Below are 15765 nucleotides of genomic sequence, written 5' to 3' on the forward strand. Positions count from 1 at the left end.
TACAATAACAACCACCTGAAACCCAACCCTTCAAAAACCCAACTATGCAGCTTCCATCTAAAAAATCGAGATGCAGGAAAAGAACTGAGCATCTCATGGATGGCCACAGCCTCTCAAACCTCTCCCACCCTGTGGACCTCGGAGTCACACTCGACAGGACACTCTCTTCCAAAGCCCACCTCCAGAACACCAAAGCCAAGGTCAACACCCGCAACAACATCCTGCGCAAACTGGTTAACTCCAAGTGGGTGGGGCGCTGATCCACCAACCATTTGTGCAACTGCCCTAGCCATGTGCTTCTCCACAGCTGGATATGCGTGCTCTAGCTGGAGCCGCAGTCATCACACCAAACTTGTTGACACAGCCCTCAACGACACCTGCCGCATTATCACGGGATGCATTAAAGGTGAAGTAAGCGGTTTATTTATGTTAATATAAGTGTTAAATCGCTCTTTATTCATACAGTGATCACTTTCATAATGTGTGCGTTTCATTAAGCCGATCTCTCAGTCAGCTGCTCTGCATGTAATCGGCTAATAAACTTTTCGGGGGATCCCGAAATTAATTTCCAATCATAAGAGAGAACGCTACAAACCGACACCCGTCTCACTCATGATCTCACTGCCGGTGCACGCCAGAGCGACAGATGGGTGAATTTATGCGCCTACAAGGTAAAAATCCTTCCCAATGTCGGTTTTGATGATTTTTATCATGTTTTTAATCACACTTATGGATCCGAGATGATGCTAGATAACTCTCTGCTTGAAGACTGCAGTGCATTAATGTGGTGACGTAGGGACGAGCGAGGGGACTGCTAACTGCAGTAATTGACAGGAAGTTAGCTAAAAGAACCATTCCGCTTACAGCACCTTTAAGCTGGTTGCACCAACTGGGTTTAAGGCCCTTTCCCACCGCCGCGCGGCAACGTGCCGCCTCCATTCATTTCAATGAGGGAAGGGCGGCTGAGGGGAGGCGGCATGGGAGGCGGTACAGCCGCGGCGGTTTGACCAGGAAGTGGTTGCCGCCCACGTGAACGCGCGCAGATTTTTCCCAACCGCTCAGCTTTCCCCGTGTCGAAACATTCAGCGGCAGCCGCCCGGCGGCAAGTCGGTTATACAAGGCATCGTTGCAAACGGAGTATACATTTATATATTTATATACAGACATAAACAACACAGCTCTACCATGTATTAACTCAATGTTAAAGTGTCTGTCATTTAAAAAAGATTGGATATATATTTGACGTTGAACACAAACATGTATAACCAGTGATTGAAGCCGATTTTCTAGGGGAATAATTTTTTATACGGAACTGTATTTTCTCTCTGTACTTTTATTCTTCATAAAAGCTCATATAGAGAGACTATAACATCGTTATACGAGAGAGAAAGAGATAAATAAGTGTGGTGGACTTCTGGTCGGGCTATCCCAACGATACGATCACCGAAGCATCTCGCTGTCATTGCCGCCGAGGCAGCAGCCGCTTTTAAAAACGCCGGGCTCACCGGTGGAGTCCTCCAGCAAGGAGGCGGTTGAGAGGGCGGTTGCCGCGCGGCGGTGGGAAAGGCCCTTTAGCGTTCCCTTCACTGAGACCAGGCTTAAATCTTAGCTTAGTCAGGGGAAAGTGTAAAGTCAAAATTCTAAGCTGTTTCTATACCAATAACATCCAATCCATCCAGCTAGACAATGGCACTGATTTTTCAATGTTGTGTCAACAAAAGCCAAGGTTTGAGATGATATGAGAAGCCTATTGAATGCGCACCGACCAAAATTACGTGCCATATGCAAGTTACCCTTTAATCAGCCTCTCACTCAATCAAAAGATCAAACTGATTAGTAGGCCCGCCTATTGGCCTACAGGTATCTGTCTACGTCACACCATGAGCGCCCCCAGTCATTGCACTATTTAGAATGTGTTTAATGCATATACTACTTATCTCACCCTATTGCATCCTGGGTCAGAGAGAAACATATTTTCGATTCCTCTGTATGTCTGGCACAGGATTGACAATAAAGTTGACTTGATTTAATAACCTGTTTTTGCTGGTGTTTCATGGTTTTACGATGGCATGCCAGACACTTCTTTAGGCAAGCTCTTCAAATAGGCAACGTCTTGCACTTGACAGTGTTGCATAACACCAGGGTGTGGTGACGCAAACCAGGGTGTGGTGACACTAACCACAACATGTCCTGCATTCTCTAATGCCGTAACTTGATATGCTCACCGTCACAGACTATTAATCATAATAGAAAAAACAAAGGGCTCAAAATAGAATAGGGCGAGTGTTATTTTATTAGGCCTTAGAGAACCAATGGAAAACAAACTTTCATTATGCATGATAAATGAATGAAATGAAACAGAGGCATCATCACTTCATTTTAGATAGTAAGAAAGACCTTTGTTGATCATGCAATAGACTTTTAGATTTCATTATTTTCGAACACTCTCAAAGAAGCAGCAGAAACATATATTTGATTTATAATAAAACACCATGATGATCCAGGCCATTTCTTTACATATTAATACAGTAACATTAATGTTATGTACTTTCATTAATGCATGGCACCATCATTTGTACATTGCATCTAACTATATGTATTGTTTTCTGTATTTACTATTATTATTTTTTTTATAATTTATTTTAATAATTTTCAGAAAAACTACTGTGGTGCAATAGTTGTTTAGACTTGCTCATGGCCTATACCAGGGGTGTCAAACTCATTTTCACAAAGGGCCACTCTACGATATGATAATCACACTAAGGGCCAGACTGACATAACTTATTTTTAATCGAAAAATAAAAAGAACATATCTAAGTAAGTATATAAACTGCGGCGTACAATGGCTAGTTTTCGCTTCAGCATTTTCGGGGGACAAATTATAGGTGGGGGGTATGGGGGTGCTCCCCCCGAAATTTTGGAATGTCAAACACTTAATTTCCTGAATTCTGGTGGATTTGTCTTAATTTTTGTAAAGGAAAAGACAACATTCAGGTTCCTGGTGAAACAATTATAAAGGACTATAATGCAGTAAGGCATTCTGGATTGAGCCACAATATTTATTCTGGATTTTTAAAAACTTTCTGCACATTCAAAACATATCACATGTTTTGTTTTTTTAGGAATCATGACGCAGCACCAGTGTTAGCTATTTATGACACTTTACATTGGTAATGAAATACCAAGCCACCATTGGAAACGAAATGGGTGGGCTATCAGCAGCTAGCTAACGTTAGCTAGTTGGCTATATTGTAACTTAAAGCAAAAGTTAGAAACCAGATAATTTTGGCATTAATCCTTAGACACTTGACACAATCAATCATCAATATTATTGGCATGCTATTTAGCCTCATATATTGGCCTATTTACAGCCCTCAGAAAACTGACAGCAAGTTCATCAATTCATGGCTCAAAATCCTGAGCTGTGGAACTTTCAGCAGATATTCCTAGCTGTAAGCCACGTAAGTTTCCAGTTGGGAGCGTATGTGACGTGCGGATATGGCACAGGCTCCATGAAGAATAAAAAAAAAGAAAAAAACTTTTTTTCAGAATTGATTCGCGGGCCAGATCAAAACGTGTCGCGGGCCAGATGAGTTTGACACGTGGCCTATACACATCAGCTATGTATAAAGTACACTGTGTAATGAAACTTATCTAAGACTGGTCCAGTAAAACCAGTTGAGTCAATGCTGTGGAATATTACTATTATGGCATTGTCTTGTTTCCGGTGACGTTGAAGAAAGCCATGTGTTCACAGCAGATCTCCTTCTATTGATTTTTTTATTTGCACATTAGTTACTGGTTTGTATACATTAAAATTCATGATAAAGAGTATATAAAAGTATACAATTCAGAAACAAAACTTTCTGACTCTGATGCATTTTGGGTTTGGAGCCAGTATGAGGTATGAAGCACCTGCAGGGTAGGCCTACAGAGATAATGCATTCCTGAAATTGTATCAAGCATTCAGACAGATGTGGAGATTACATTCATCTAATGTGTGTCTATGTGTTGTTTCTGAAATCTACAATCATGCTCATTTTCTTCACAAACACACCCACAGATCATCCATGGCTTCACTGTGCCACTGCTTAAATGTCCACACCCCTTACAGAGATTACATTTTTTGCATGTAGGGATCAGCTGGGCCATGACATTTTGTACATTTTATAATTTTATATGTTTTTAAAAAGCACTCAGCCAATAGCAGGTTATTATACAGCCTCCTTAGTCCATAGTTAGTGCAGATAAGGAGTCCATTAGCTTAGTTAATATGTCCAGCCATGGTAATCTTCATAGTGCAGACAACCAGACTGATTGTTTGATTTACAACATTAAACCTGTCGCTGCCCCATGCAAATCAAGATAACTTTATTATCATCTCCATCACTGGAAGTGGAAGCGGGTTAAGGTCCCAGAAAGAAAAGATTTGGTGAAGACTTTCAAAATGAAACATCTAAAGTAATCACTACCCTTCACCACGACATATGCCGGCAATATCAATTCAATAAATGTTTTTCCGATTAATACACATATACCTAAACTATTAACTACTACTATTACATTACATTTTAATTATTGACTATTATTCGATACCCTTATGTCCGGCCAAAGGGAATCCTGATCACGCAGGGTCTGGTTGAAAGTCAGAAAATACTTGACTTGACTTGACTTCTTGACCTGACCTGAGGAGAAAAAAGACTACTCTATTTTGAAATATAAAGGTTTGTTTGTTTGTTTGTTTGTTTGTTTGTTTGTTTGTTTGTTTAGGAATTCCTGCCATATAACTAAGCACCCAGAAAAAATATATACAGTAGCTAACTGTATATCCTGTGGACGAACACTTTCAGCTGTTCTGAATATGTAAATCATAACACATGATCTTTGTCTGGTGAAATGTTTTACAGAGTCTATTTCCAAGGATTCCAGGATTGGACTTTGAACCTTCACCTTTCAGCCAATGTGGATAAGAAGTCCTAAAAATTTGACTATAAATCATGTATTATGATAAATGTTCCATTAGCGCTGACCACTCCTCAATTTCTCCCTCCCCTGCAGGTTAGAAGGCTGGGTGTCATCCTTGACAGCATCATTCAAAGCTGACATTAATAATGTCACAAACCACTAACTGCCTCCGGCCATCCCTCACACCCAACAGGAGTGCCAGTATTGTTTACACCCTAGTTACATTGTGCATTGATAACTGCAACTCCCTTCTCTTTGGTCTCCCTCTCAATTCCATAAACTTCAACTGGTCAAGAACTCTGCTGCTCGCATCACCTCCAGAACCCCCTCCATTTTTCACATCACTCATGTCCTTCAAAGGCTTTACTTGCTCACAGTCAAATATCACATTGATTTCAGGATTGTGCTCCTCACCTTAAGGCCATCCACAACATAGCTCCTCTGTACATCTAAAGTCAACGCATCCACCCATACTCAACTGGTTTAGCCATTGTTCAGCTGTCAGAGGAATGTGTGTGTGTGTGTGTGTGTGTGTGTGTGTGTGTGAGGGAGGTATAGATATAAAAGTCTGAGTTTCACCTCATCCTATCCTCATGCCTCAGGACACGAGTGCAGGTGAGTTTGAGCATCTGTATCTGTGGGTTTTAGCTATGTGGGTCGTAACTCCTTTCACAATGACCAACTTTTATATAATTTCTCTGTCATACTGAGGTGCTCTTGGGACGTTTTTGTCCTTTCGCTCTTTCTTTACGCTCTTTTTTGTGTATAACTTTGGCTGTGCTTATGTTAACTGAATACATTTTGGCCAGGGATTTTTTTTTCAAATATTTTGTGAATTTCTACTCAGCAACTTTGTACCATATATATTGTTTTTTTCAATGATTTTATTTATTTATTTATTATTATTCTTCCGGACAATTACACACAATACACAATTTTCTCTTTGCATATTCACACATATTACTTTGTGTTATCGTCTGAAGGGTGGCAGGAGAAGCCAAAGGCTTATCAGGTCCCGCCCCCACTGCCATAAGATTCAGATACACAGATACACAGCTACTGATACAGTTAAAACTGTTTTTTTTTTTTTTTTTTTTTGTTTGTTTTTTAAGAAGATGCATTCCAATACACAGACAATTTTAGGTCTCCTTATTCATTGACAGTGTACAATGCAGATAGTGATATGGCCTTGTCCATTTCTTCTCTGGTAGTCTGAACACATTTGCAAAAGTATTCAAAACAGTCAGTCTGTCTGCTGACCTCGGCTGCAGGCCCATAACATGCAGTGTATTTACAAATTCTTCAGTCAGTGAATGAGGTTTTTAAGTAAATCAATGTTTGTATCCCCACAGATAAATATCTTCTTTTGATTTTATGCATCAAAATTTATAATTTTCAACACCATCGCCATTTTGAGCCATTTCCCTATATTTGGCATTGGGTTGAATTACAAGCAATTTGCCAGGTTGTCGGTCCTGCCCCCCACAGTGCAATAGAAAAAAAAGTGTGTTGGTAGGGATTAGGGTTGCAAAATTCCGGGAATTTTCAAAGTTGGAAACTTTCCATGGGAATTAACGGGAATTTATGGGAATTAACGGGAATTTTGGGAATTAACGGGAATAAACGGGAATTTACCAAATTTAAAGCCACCCAAATGCAATAAATTCTCCTAACTATGTTATTTCAGTCCAGGCAAACGTTCTAGACTGTAAAAAGCTGTTTTTTCAACTAAGTTTTAATACATTTATGAACATTTAATTTCAAATCAGATTTTTTTTAAAGTTTATTGAGACACCCAACTTGATATCATATATTGATTTGACTATACCAGGTTTACAGAGGCTTAAACTGTGATTTTACATATAGTTGGGGACAATATATTTTAGCATAATCTTGACTAAAACAACCAGATTTTATGCAAGTACACTTGGCAAATTGCACTTAGCACACATCCTACTGCAGGGGTAGGGGAGAACGGGGTAATATGTCACACGGGTTGGTTTTCACAATCGTTATATCTTGGAACCAGAAGGCGCTGTCTGTGAAATTTTGGTATGTAAATATCCAGAATTGGGATCATAATCTTCCTTGGAGTTAGACTGCTGAATTTGAGGTGAGAGGACTGTTTGTGTCAAATTGAAAATATTTAGCTCCTCAGTATTTTTCTTCTAGGCTTTTACACAATGGGTTTATAACAAAACACTTGTTACCCATACAAAGTGTGAAGGGTAAACTATAGTTTAGATTGTGGTTAGCAAGCTAATTGGTTGTCAGATGGTTGTTGGCCTTGATGCTAGCAAGAAATTCAAGTTGGGGTTGGTCGTCACATTTTTGGGGGGTTGGTTGTCACATGTTATCCAAAGGCTGCAGCCAGAAAAGGAACCCAATAACGAAAGAAGTTGTCAACCTGTATCCTCACTGGCACCCCAGAGAAGGAAAGAATAGAGCAGGAAAAGGCAGCTAGCATGCAAAAGAAAAAAGGGCAACAAAAAAAAACAGTGCATCCCAAACTAGACCAGCTGCCAAGGCTACAGTAAGTTATGTAGGCCTATTTGTCAACTTGACAATGCAATTAAACTTTCAAATTTAGTTCTACTTTCCTTCTTTTTAAGATTATTCCCATTAAGATAACATTATGAAAAACAACCCCATAGTGTGTGACAACTGACTCCTTGATGGGGTTGGTTGTCACAATGTGTAAGGGTGTCTTTGATGATTAATTTCTTCTTTATTACAATAAGATAGAAAAAGTTAGGGGTACACATTTCAAGCCAACACCTTAAGCTTCAATTTAATGTAGGAATGACTATTGAAAGATCTTTTACGTGATGAGCAATTCTCACTAGAGTAAAAAGTGTGCCTACTTACCCCGTTCTCCCCTACTGAGGCCATGCCCCCTACATGCTCTGTGCATTCCTCCATCACATGGGGGGCATTTGACTTTATTTATTGAATGGTTGGGTTCAGACAGATGAGTAATATTTAACTCAACATTCATCTTTTTGTTGTTCAGTGAAATTATTGATTGTTCATAAAATAATCAAAACTTGATCAGTTCTTCTTACAAATAAATCTGTTCAAATGTAATGTTTTTTTAATTGTATTATTTTGCATGTCTGTCTGCCTATGACCAAACATAGTGTTTAAATGTTTAGATTTATGTTTGGATGTGAAAAAAAAAATTAAATTACCGACATTTAGTTAATTCCTATAATTTCCAATTTTGAATATTCCCAAAATTCCCGAGCGAAAGTTCCCGTGGAAAGTTTCCGGAAACTTTCCGGTAATTTACCGGAAACTTTCCACCCCTTTGCAACCCTAGTAGGGATGCTAGTGTGTGGTGCACATGTGTATATTGAGAAAATATAGTGTGTGTGTTTGTGTACACACAGCCAAACTTTACAAACTCAAACTTGTGTGGAAAATGCCCTAATTTGAAAGCATAAAATCCTGTAAAAACGTTGTTTTTTCAAACCATAGCCATAATGACACACACATGTGAGTTTGATGATATTAGGCAATAATCCAAAACTTAAGACACCAAAATTGCTTTTTTAGCCCTATCTAGCTCAATAATTTATTTCCTCCTGTTTTTAATGAGGATCAAATGTGCTCCTTAAAACCATTTTTGTACTTTTTTGTAATTCTTTAGAGTTGCAGGCCTAAACATAAGGAATAAGAGAAATTAATGGAAAGTGTGGATCCATATGGATACCTTAGGGTTATGTCTGTGTGTGTGTTGTGAAATTACTGTGTGTATGTGTGTGTGTCTTTGTGCGCATGCATATGTGTGCAGCTATAAGGTGCAATTTGTAGGTTTTCAGGTGGCTGCAGGTTCACAGTACTTTGTTGGCATCATCAAAGAAACTGGAATTAAAAGGGTCAAAAGCAACTGACCATGAATGAATATTTGATATACATGTAAAGTGGTCAAGTGGGATAAAAGGTTTTCAAAAAAAAAGAAAAAAATATTACTGTAGGCCTATAATGTTTTTAGGGCAGTTTATAGGGAGGGGACGTTTTTGTCCTCTAGGGTCATGAGAGGGAGTATTTATTTGCATCTGTGACTGCACAAATACTAAACATGTATCAAAAGCAGTTTTAATGCAAATCATTAACATATCGTAGAGTCTAATTATCCCACTCAACAAAATCCACTTTGCATCTATTATATGAGAACTTTTTCAATTATTGTGTTTTTTTTAATAAAAATGGCTCACGTCATCACATAAGTTTGCATGTAAAGGGTTAAAAGCAATTACAAATGAATGAATATTTGATATGTATGTTAAGACGTCAAGTGAGATAAAAGGTTTGTAAAAAAAAAATTAAAAAAATATTACTGTATAATGTTTTTATGGCAGTTTATAAGGAGAGGACGGTTTTGTCCTATGGGTCATGAGAGTAGCACAAAAGTTAAGGTCACACAAGGGTTAAATACTTATGATTGTAATATGTTTAACGCTGACTTTGAATCATGTAGAGAGAGTTGAGTGATTGCTTCAAAAAATCCTGTCAGATTGTTTTCATGTAACCAATAGGGCTGTCGATAATTAGATGCTGATGATAATGTTTAATGAATTGGTTTTCTGATTCCAGTGTTGTCTCCGGACGCCTTCACACACCAGAATGTTTTCCATCCTGTTATTTGCCGTGCTTTGCATCAGTTGCCTGGCAAAACGTAAGAAGTTCAGCCATCTGTTGAGTCTTTCTGACAGCAGTTCTATATTATTTTTGCACAAACATATAGCTTCCGTTAAGGTCAAGTCAAGTTGGGTCAAGAAACCGTATCTCCATCTTGTCCTTCACATTATGAATCTTTTCCTCTGCAGCTGCCTCAGTGAACTACTCCTACTGCATTGCCGTTGGTAAAGGTTCTGGCACGTCCTTCTCCACTGACGGAGAGGGAAGCGTCACAGCTGTCCGGGTCTGGGAGAATGTTAACGCTTACATCATTGGGTCAGTCTCTCCTTCTTCTTGTCCAGATAATTAATAAATAAAAGTGTTCTATGTTATTTGGATAATCCAATATGCAATTTGGTGGATTTTGTGAAAGGTATTGCTTCTTTAACAACTTTAAAAAAGGTATAACATTTTTAAAATATTGCCCTATGTTTTCGGTCAAATAGTTATTCTTTCATTAACTACCTGTGTTCCGTAATTTAACAGGTGTGTTTTCTCTCTCCTGTTTCTGTCTCTGCAGAATCCAGTTGCGCTACCATTTCATTTGGTCTGAAAGGGTTGGCCGCGAAGTTGGCAAAGTGAACGAGATTGAACTGTTTGAGGGAGAGACCATTATTCAGGTCTGAGTTTACATTCTCAAATATTAGTGTTGGAGCCATTATGCTACTTTACTGTTTGGTTTATTTGGTGACATGTTGTTTTATGTTTGACCACTGGGTGGAGCTTTTGGCTCTTCAGAAGTGATAAATGTAATCACCTGGCACGGCCAGGTGTGTGTAATTTGGATAGCAAACAGTTTTGTACCGAGAGCGTGGCGTGACATGTCAGTATATTTGTTTGGACTGCATAGAACCAATGGAAAGGAATGAACTATGTATGAAACTAACTGGATGGTGAGCATGCACCGACAGCAAGAATAATGGGTTACAGCACCCAAAGATACAAATGAATTGGACATTTATTATTGGCACCACAGAACACGCGTACGGCCGAGTTCTCCCACACCACACCAAACAGGCCTAATGCAGAGCCGGTTAGTTGGCTCTACAATTAGTTTGTTATTATGAGACCATTGTGTCTCAGAAAAGCTTTTTTTGGCGCTTAAAAATATCTGATGTATTAGAAAAATTATTGCAGACATACAAGAATATAACTTTAAATATAACATACAGAGTTTGTTTACTTACCTAGTAAACAAAACCATATTAACGTGTTCACTGTCGTCTTTCAGATTTCTGGGAAATATAACAACGCCAACTACATCTATCAGGTGATATTTGTGACCTCCAAGGGACGCTCTCTGATTGTTGGCCAGCCTTCCAAGGTCTTTTACCTTCTTTCTTTTCTGTTTGTTACAATTATCAATACTAGTGATCATTAATTCATTCATTCTTTTGTTTTGTTACAGACCTCCTTTAACTTCTACCCAAAGCATCAGGAAGCAGAGCTCTTAGCACTGAGTGGCCGCTACAATGGCAATGGGATAACTTCACTGGGAGCACACTGGGGATAAGCTAATATGGAACGAAGCAACAGCACCAACATTAGCACATGTTGAACGACTAAAATACTGCTAAATCGTTTAATACTGATTCATAATCATAAACTGTGAACAATCAAGCTTTTTATGTCACAGGTGTGCACACACCCTGAGCTAAACATTTAAACTATAGCCAATAGTCTTTGGTATCAAATGAAGGATCTTTAATTAACAGTATTTTGCACATATGCAGCGCTAATGGAAACTAAGCTATTCATGTATGCCCCCCGGGAGATTTTTTTAACCTTTTTTAAAGTGAAATGCATGAATCTGGTGCAGAAAAATTAAGAGGCTAAATCTGAGAAATGTTGTGTGAACAAATAATTTGGAGACACCGGGTCAGATGAATTAGAAGATATTGAAGGACACATGGATTTTCCATAACAATATTAATATAAAATAAAATATTATGGAGGGTCCTCTGGGTTGGGCTTGGAGCTCTTTTTCTTTTACGGGACAATGAGAGGAACGAAGCTGAAGAACTCTGTTATCCAGCTACTGCATCTTTTTTTCCACAGACGAGGCTGAAATAGGATATAGACTATACACAGTGCATGGGCAACTGAGGGTAGCCCCATTTCCAATTGTTCTTAAATAAACTCAATACACACTGTGCATGGATGTGAACGTGACATGATCAGATAATTTCGGATTACCTCCCAGATGAACTGATTACATTTTTAGGCTATCAATTATCTAGACCAAAACAATGTATTCCTTTTTTTGTATGATAACTTACATTTGCATAATATGATGTTAATATCAAACACACAAACAAAAAATATATATTTTGGAGGGGGCCCCCCTGGCGGACAGGGGCCCTAAGCGACCGCTTAGTTCGCTTATGCATCGGGCCGGCTCGGTACAATGCTACTGCAAACTAACAATGTGTAAGGTCGCACTAACCTTTGACCATGTCTTAAACCTTGAGTCAAAGTTGACATTTGTGTAGGCTTTGAAGAAAATCCCTCAAAGTGTTATTTTTTTTCAATTATGATTTTTTATTATTTCCTTCATAGGCAATCAGAGATTAATCAGCAGTGTTTTACATTTTGTTTACCAAAGAACGAAAACCTCAGCCTAAAAACACAACACCATCATGTGTGGATAAAATTAAATAAAAAAGGCAAGTCCACCTTCAATTAAATGAGCAAATGAGAAAATAAGAAAATAATCAGAGCAATATCAGTACATTGAACATAAACATATTGTATTCATACATTCAGACCCAAACACGCTGACAACATACGTATAACATACATGGTAAACACTTTACCTAGAAGAAAACTATTTTCTCCCCCCCTATAATTCCCTCCCCATCCCGCCCGCCCCGCCAGTCGAACATGGTGCACTGTAGGTTATTTTAAAATATAATGTACATCAGGTTTCTCGTTACTCAAATCTCCCTGCCCTGTGATAGAAATGGTTCCCAGACTTCTGTATATATGTCAATTTTCCCATTTATTTTGTATATTAGTCGCTCGTAAGAGGCAGTTTCGGATAAGGCCGTGAACCATTCAGAGAAAGAAGGGTTGTTACCCAGTGCCTCAATATCACCCTTTTAGCTGTAGTAATTGCGACCTTTAGCCACTGGGCCTTTTTCAGGCTTATTCTCTCGTGTCCTTTTAAGGCCAGGACACACCAGCCCGATAATCGCCGTCGTCAAAAAAAATGGAGTCGCCGTTTCAGGAAGCTCCAGCTTCCCGTCGCTGCTAAAGAACACACCGAGACGACTGTTTATTTTCCGTACGCTCGCGGGACGTAATGTCTCCACAACAGCAGGCGGCGCTAATCTGTATTGTGGCCCGAAAAAATACGAAAGCCGGAAATGATTGGACATCTCTCTAGAGCATAAACATAGATAGAAATACGTATTTATATTTATGGACCATAAGAGCACAATTTTTAGCAGAGAGTGTCGAGCATGGTGTCAAGCAGTCAACAAGGGTTGATGCATGTGAGTACTCTCAAAACGAAACGAACAAACACATTAAAACGATGGCTAGCTGTTGTTAGCTGTTTGTGCTACCCGCCTCACTTCCGGGCTTCACTGATTCGCTAGCCCTCCACCAATCAAATTGCTCCAAATGAAAGACGGTCGGCCGCCGATTGAACATGTTCAATCGGCGGCCGACAGGCTCAAAACAAGCCCGACGACCTCTACGTCGGCCGACGTCACGGCACACACCAAACAGATTCGTCTTTTTTTTTGACGACGGCGATTATCGGGCTGGTGTGTCCTGGCCTTTAGACTGTTCAGGAGGCATAGAGCAGGAGTGAGGTCCACATTCACACCTAGACTGTCAGTGATCTTTTGCATAACCCTCTGCCAATAGGTGGCAAGGCTGGGGCAATTCAAAAACATGTGGACAACATCACATCGTTCAGCCTGGCATCGCCAGCATAGGTCCGAAAGACTCAAACCAGCCCTATGCTTTCTCACCGGTGTCCAATAGAGTCTGTTTAGTATTTTAAATTGAATAAATTTAGACCTTGCATCTCTCATTGGGTTCAACATCTCCTTCACTAATCTATTCCATTCCTCATCTTCAAACAGTACCCCTAAATCTTTCTCCCACACAGCTTTTAGACCCGAGGTAGTGCCCTTAAAACCATCAATGAGATATTTGTACATTTGACCCGACAGGTGTGGAAGTTCACTGAGCAATTTCAATTTAGACCCTATGGGAGATTGAGTAGATAACTCCCTACCTGTTGAGTTCAATTTAGAAAAGCAATCTCTAAACTGGAGAAATTTCCAGAAATCCGTCCTCTGCAAATTGTAAATTTCTCTCAGTTCATCAAAAGTTCTGAAAGTATTATGTGGTAGAGGCATCCAATATGTTTAACACCCTTAATGTACCAGTCTCTCCAAAAGAACAACTTCCCTCCTATTTTCAGTTTTGGATTATTCCATGTTGAGGCTGATGCTACTAGGAATGGGGACAAACCCTCCTTCTTATGCATCTGAAGCCAGATATCCCTAGTGTGAGAGATTATTGGGTTCAGAACATTATTTTTTGGACATTGACTCAAGTAGTCTGCTGCACTAAATGGGGTGTTTAATTCTTCCTCCAAATCTACCCACAAGGGTCTGTCCTCCTTACATGAAAAAAGGGAGGCTAGCTGAGCCCCTGTGAACGCTTCTTGGTAAAGTCTAATATTAGGAAGTCGCAGTCCCCCACATTCTGTTTTAGCCTGTAGTCTTGTTAGCTTCATTCTAGGCCTTTTCCCTGCCCAAATAAATTGACTAAACATTTTATCTATAGTCTGGAATGTGGTTCCTGGAACACCAAGAGGCAACATACTTAGAAGGTAATTCAATTTTGGGGCTATGACCATTTTTATTGCTTGTATTCTTCCCCATAATGAAATCTGCAATTTGTCCCAACCCTTGAGGATAAGTTGTATTTTATTTAAGACAGGGTCAAAATTATCAGGCATCATGTTATCAAGTCCTGGGTTAAGAAGTATCCCCAAATATTTAAGATTTTTTGGAACCCATTGAAATTTCCAATTTTTAAAATGACTTCTAAAACAGCATTTGGAAAGTGGCATCACCTCAGACTTAGTCCAGTTTATTTTGTAACCCGAAATATCAGAGAATGAGTTAACCAAATCCAACATAGGTGGCACAGATGTCTGCGGATCTGACATCAGAACCAAAATATCATCAGCAAATATTAACATTTTGTGTTCGCGGCTGCCCATGGTAATGCTTTTAACAGCTCTATTTACTCTTATAGCCTCTGCAAGCGGCTCCAGTGCAATAATAAACAAAAGCGGTGAGAGTGGACAGCCTTGCTTTGTTCCACGTCCCACGGGAAAAGCAGATGACCTCAGACCATTAGTTGTTACCATGGATTTAGGCTGATTATATATAAGCTTTACAATACTCTGAAATACAGGGACAAATCCAAATTCTTTCAGAGTGCAGATAAGATAACTCCAGCTAACTCGATCAAATGCTTTTTCCGCATCTAAAGACAAAGCAGCTATCGGAGTATTCATGTCTTTTATTTTCCAGATTAAATGTAAAAGGCGCCTGAGATTGTCAGAGGAGGTCCTGTCCTTCACAAACCCAACCTGGTCTGGATGTATAATTGTTCTTATCACATTATTGACTCTCAATGCAAAAATCTTTGTAAAGAGCTTGCCATCACAACACAGAAGGCTAATGGGTCGATAACTTCCACATTCTAGGGGGTCTTTTCCTTTTTTTAATATAAGGGTAATTATTGACTCGGTCATTGAAGTCGGGAGTTTCCCTGTATCTATAGTTGCATTGAATGTTTTTAAAATTTCAGGACTAAGTTCCTCAACAAACTTCTTATAAAATTCGCTAGGAATTCCGTCCACACCTGGGGTTGGTAACAGTTTGATTGTTTTATTCAGTTCCTCAAGAGTTATTGGTCGTTCCAGATTCCTCATGTTCTCCTCCGAGAGCTTAGGGAGGTTTAGTTTAGCAAAAAATTATCTTCCTTTATTTACATCCATCTGCCCCTCTGATCTGTACAGCTCCTCATAAAACTCTTTAAACACGCTGTTAATCTGTTTGTGACTAGTGACCAAATTCC

At 39.3% G+C, this 15765-nt stretch overlaps 1 protein-coding gene across 1 annotated transcript; it reads left to right on the forward strand.

The window, feature by feature from the left end:
• Positions 1-9567: 9567 nt before the first annotated feature.
• On the forward strand, positions 9568-11546 carry LOC307259320 (zymogen granule membrane protein 16-like). Its single transcript, XM_080039119.1, has 5 exons — positions 9568-9646; positions 9798-9924; positions 10169-10268; positions 10880-10972; positions 11057-11546. Exons 1-5 carry the CDS (start codon positions 9595-9597, stop codon positions 11159-11161), a joined length of 477 nt encoding a protein of 158 aa, XP_079895245.1. The 5' UTR covers positions 9568-9594; the 3' UTR covers positions 11162-11546.
• Positions 11547-15765: the final 4219 nt, after the last annotated feature.

This window comes from Ammodytes marinus (assembly GCF_949987685.1).
Source record: "Ammodytes marinus genome assembly, chromosome: 13".
In the NCBI taxonomy this organism is placed as follows: Eukaryota; Metazoa; Chordata; class Actinopteri; order Uranoscopiformes; family Ammodytidae; genus Ammodytes; species Ammodytes marinus.